The following is a 5239-nucleotide window of genomic DNA, read 5'->3' as shown; positions in this document are numbered from 1 at the left end:
TATACGAATGCAGAAAATCTTATGCGGCTGCAAGCTAGCCTAAAGGGAAAAGCACGTGAGTTAGTTCAATCCAAACTCCTTTTACCCGCAATGGTCCCTGAAATCATACAAACATTACGTATGTGTTTCGGTCGGCCAGAGCATATTTTGCACAACTTACTGGAAAAAACGCGGCAACTACCCGCAATAAAAGATAAGCTTGAACCACTTATCGAATACGCACTGTGTGTACGAAACATCTACTCAACGATGGAAGCATGTGGACTCACAGGTTACATGCAGAACCCAATGCTCGTACAAGAGCTACTAGAGAAACTCCCCACACAACTGAAGCTGCAGTGGGCAATGTTTCCCAAAGACACTAAGATACCATCAATGGAATCTTTTAGCAAATGGATCTACGACATAGCTGAAGCAGCAAGCCAGGTAACATCACCGCTTTACCATAAGAAGAGCGGAAGCCTAAATCATCACACAGAGGCACCTGAAGAGCAGGTCAAGGAAATTACGTGCGTCGTATGTAACGAACCTGGGCACAAAATACACAGCTGCCCATCGTTCAAAGCCACGCCACATCAACAAAAGATTTCTTTTCTGAAAAATCACAAGCTCTGCCAACAATGCCTAAACCGTCATCACCAAAAGTGCCAACGTGAGAAGGTTTGCGGCATACGAGGCTGCCGAAGCAAACATCACCCATTGATCCACGAGATGCAGCCAATACCAGAGGCTGCGAAATCCAGCAGCCCAAACAGGCCAGCTATGGTCACCAACGTGCATACGCCGGAGGGCAAGCACACCCAGCGATCCAGAGAGTCTGGCTCAACATATTTCCGTGTCATTCCAATACAAATCATCAATAAAACGAAAGTCACTAACACTTTTGCATTTCTAGATGAGGGATCGGCACTAACGCTCATCGACAACAAGGTCTTTAAGCAGCTCGGCTTAAAAAGGCGTTCCAGATCCACTGTGCCTAAAATGGACCAACGATACAACACGCGAAGAAAATGCATCGGAACGTGTCACGCTTACGGTTGCCAATCCACATAATGGCAATCAATTCTACTTGGAAGAGGTTCACAGTGTAGATACCCTGGATCTACCTGTACAGTCTATCGACATAAGGGCTCTCGCCAAAGAATTCCCCCACCTAGCGGGACTACCGATAGCATCATACACCAACGCACGCCCAAGCATCCTAATCGGCACAAATAACTGGAACCTCGCCGTACCCCTTAAAATCAAAGAGGGGGCATGGCACCAACCAATAGCGTCAAAGACGCGACTGGGATGGGCACTACAAAGCTCCACGCGATCAAGGGCCACTAGAGCTAATGTGAGCGTTCACATGTGTGGATGCAGGGACGCAGACGCTAAGCTACATGAGATCATCAAACAAGCGTTCTCATTAGACGCTACCACAGCAAAACCGCTATCATCACCAGAAGAAACTCAAGCTTTAACCAGACTTGAATCTACTACCTCCCTTAAGAATGGCAGGTACGAGGTCGGCCTAATGTGGAAAGACCCTGAAGTTTCATTACCCGATAGCTACGCAAACGCACTAAAACGGCTTAAATGCCTACAAAAGCAATTTTCCCGACAACCACAGTTGAAGGAGCAAATCACCAAACAAATCGAGAACCTCGTCGAAAAGGGCTATGCTCGCATGCTGACGCCGGAGGAAATAGCTGCACCAAACAGACGGACATGGTATCTACCAACCTTCATAACTAAAAATCCAAACAAACCAGAGAAGGTCCGGCTTGTATGGGACGCAGCCGCCCAATCTGGCGGCAAGGCCCTGAATGACTACATCTGGAGTGGCCCAGATCTCCTCAACTCCCTGTTTGACCTCTTGCTCTCATTCCGAGTGGGACGAGTGGCGATCTGTGGCGATATTGCCGAGATGTTCCATCAGATCCGAGTGAAACCAGCAGACACCCATGCGCAAAGGTTTCTGTGGTCCGACAGCAAATCCGAGAGGCAAGAGCCTAACGTCTATGTTATGGAAGCGCTTACTTTCGGAATCAATTGCGCACCCTGCATTGCACACTTTATTCGCGACAAAAATGCAGATCGATTCTGCCAACAGTACCCTCAAGCAGCACAAGCCGTCAAGGACTACCACTACGTGGATGATTTTATATACAGTGGCGACGACTACGTGGAAGTCGGAAACATCGCAACTCAAGTCAGAGATATCCATGCAGCAGGTGGTTTCCACATACGCAATTGGTCTTCGAACTCAAAGGAGGTCCTTCGAATACTAAAGAGCGATTCGCTGCTCCCCGAAGCTGTCGAAATTACCGCCACGGAAAAGGTACTCGGCTTATACTGGGTGCCGAACTCCGACGTATTCACATTCATCTGCAAGTTCGCCAGGTTGAAGCGCAACGTTTTGGACAGCGACAAAACACCAACCAAACGCGAGCTCTTGCAAGTACTTATGTCAATGTACGACCCACTCGGCTTCATCTCATGCTTTACAATAGAGCTCAAAATCCTACTGCAAGAAGTCTGGAGAAGCGGCATTGGCTGGGACACTGGTTTGCCCGACGCATTGTTGCCCAAATGGATACGATGGAAACGGATCCTTACAACAATCGCCGGATTGACCATCCCGAGATGTTACTTCGACAGCAGCGATCAAGTCCATGATGTCCAGTTACACACGTTCGTTGACGCCAGCGAATTGGCATACGCAGCAGTCTGCTACCTTCGGATACGCCAGGGGAAAAGAACCTACCTCAGCTTCGTGGCCTCCAAGGCGAAAGTGGCACCGTTGAGTCCACTATCTATACCAAGGATGGAACTGCAGGCCGCAGTGATCGGAGCAAAGCTGAGTAACCGAATCCAACGCAATCCAAGTTTGTCAATTAATTCGAGTTGTTATTGGTCCGACTCAAAGACTGTTCTCAAATGGCTTCGTATGGATCCACGAAAGTTTCAGCAATTCGTCATGCACCGCGTTGGCGAAATACTGGAATTCACAAACGTTAGCCAATGGAACTGGGTTCCAACCAACCTTAACCCTGCAGATCTTGCTACTAAAACACACAACGCCAATAAACATGAAACTTGGCTACACGGTCCGGACTATTTGCTGCAGGATCAACACGAGTGGCCAAAATGCGATGATTTGGGGCCACCAAACAATGCTGAAGTCAGGCACAACATACTCTTCATCGACAATGCGCCGATGGAGCTAAAACTTAACGCGGAATATTTTTCCGACTGGCGCAGGCTATATCGAGCTTTAGCGCGCTTTATTCTCTATATTGAGAAACTGAAAGCAAAACAAGCAAAGGCATCGCCACCTACAGAGGTGTCTTACGAGATGATTCAGCAGGCACGCACACTCCTACTGCGGCATGCGCAGTCATCTGAATTCAACCCAGAAATTCGCAACTTAACGAGAGGTAAACCTTTAAAAACAAATTCTAAACTCATATGTTTGAATATCTTCCTAGACGAAAACCAGCTCCTACGTACCCGAGGGCGAGCAGAAAACCTAAACGGCCAAAACCAAATACTGCTCCCATATGGGCACCACATTACTCGGCTCATAGTGAACTGGTATCATCAGGAAATGCACCACACATCCCATGAGACGTGTATTAACAGGATTCGCGGCATGTTTTACATACCACGCCTACGAGTCTTATACAAAGGCATGCGGAAGTCTTGCCAACGCTGTAAAAATGAGAGCGCCATGCCTGATCCACCGCAAATGGCTCCCTTGCCCATTGCCAGGCTGGCTGCCTACCAACGTCCCTTCACTTACGTCGGTATCGACTACTTCGGGCCCTTCTTGGTCGCTGTAGGACGGCGAAGCGAAAAAAGATGGGGAGTTATTTTCACCTGCCTAACCATACGGGCGGTGCATATAGAACTGGCGTGCTCTCTGGACACTGCATCGTGCATAATGTGCATCCGAAACTTCATCAATCGGCGCGGGACCCCAAGAGAAATTTACAGCGACAATGGCACTAACTTCAAAGCTGCCGAAAAGATTATCTGTGACAAAGCGCAGACGATCAACTTCAACGCCGTGCAACCGGCGTTCGATGACATCAAATGGAAATTTAATCCACCAGCCGCTCCTCATATGGGGGAGCATGGGAGCGACTTGTTCGTTCCGTCAAGACTGTACTCTACGCAATCTGCCCAGCGAGAAAATTCACCAGTGAAGGCCTACAAAGTGCACTATGGGAAGTGGAATTTATCCTAAACTCCAGACCCCTTACTTTTGTCTCTCTGGACAGCAAAGACGACGAGGCTATCACCCCTAACCATCTACTACTAGGATCAGCAAGCGGCTATAAACCAGTCTTCAAAACCACACACACCGTACAGCACATGTGGCAAGCTGTTCAAGAATTCGCCGATCAATTCTGGCGACGATGGGTACGCGAATACGTTCCAGATTTAGCCAGGCGAGGAAAATGGTTTACGAAGAGACCACCAATAGCAGCTGGAGGCGTCGTTGTAATATTGGACGAGACTCTGCCCCGAAATAGATGGCCAAAAGGTATAGTCGAGCAAACAATCCTGGCCAGAGACAACCAGGTGCGTCGAGTGATCATCAGAACCGCCAATGGGACTCTTCAACGGCCCGTGGCTAAAGTAGCTGTATTAGACGTCGGCTGTAATGGAGCAAAGCAACCCCATGAAGAGAGCAGCTTTACTGGGGGGGGGAATGTTGCCGCCGAAATCCACTAACTGCCCAGCAGACCCGACGCAGCCACCAATGGGTTAACCCATATCACTCATTCTCTTTCATTTTCATACTTATACTTAAGCGCCAGCCTACGTGCTGGGAAATTAACCGTTGCATCTTGCGCTTTAAGCTTACATGTTAGGTTCTATGCTTGTTACTAAGCGGCGGACAGAACAGTTTGGTTACAACCGCGAGTAAGGGCGATTAATTTATAGCGGCTCAACTACCGACTCGCTCGCTCACCATACACACACCCACTTAGCCTACCATTAGCATAAGAAAACACGTGGAAGAAATAAATGAAGTATCACGTGAAAAGTGAAGTGTTTCTTGTGGGCCCGCTAAAACATCGAACCTTAGCACCAAACTCAACAGTAATGAAAGCATTAAAAGATTTAAAATTTACTTTAACACCGACAAACTCAATCTCCTGGGTACTAGAAAATTGAATCATTTCAGATGATAAAGCAGCATCAACAGCTATCAGAACGCCACCACCTATACGAGAAATCC

At 48.0% G+C, this 5239-nt stretch overlaps 1 protein-coding gene across 1 annotated transcript; it reads left to right on the top strand.

Annotated features, from left to right (window-relative positions):
* The first annotated feature begins 249 nt into the window (after window positions 1-249).
* Window positions 250-4237, top strand: LOC137572158 (uncharacterized). Its single transcript, XM_068283930.1, has 3 exons — window positions 250-835; window positions 966-3425; window positions 3477-4237. The coding sequence occupies exons 1-3, from the start codon at window positions 250-252 to the stop codon at window positions 4235-4237; spliced, it is 3807 nt and encodes a 1268-aa protein (XP_068140031.1).
* The last annotated feature ends 1002 nt before the right edge of the window (window positions 4238-5239 follow it).

Source organism: Drosophila tropicalis, unplaced genomic scaffold, assembly GCF_018151085.1.
Source record: "Drosophila tropicalis isolate 14030-0801.00 unplaced genomic scaffold, ASM1815108v1 contig_1039, whole genome shotgun sequence".
Lineage (NCBI taxonomy): Eukaryota > Metazoa > Arthropoda > Insecta > Diptera > Drosophilidae > Drosophila > Drosophila tropicalis.
Note: the sequence above shows the minus strand (reverse complement) of the source record. Positions and strands in the feature narration are given on the sequence as shown.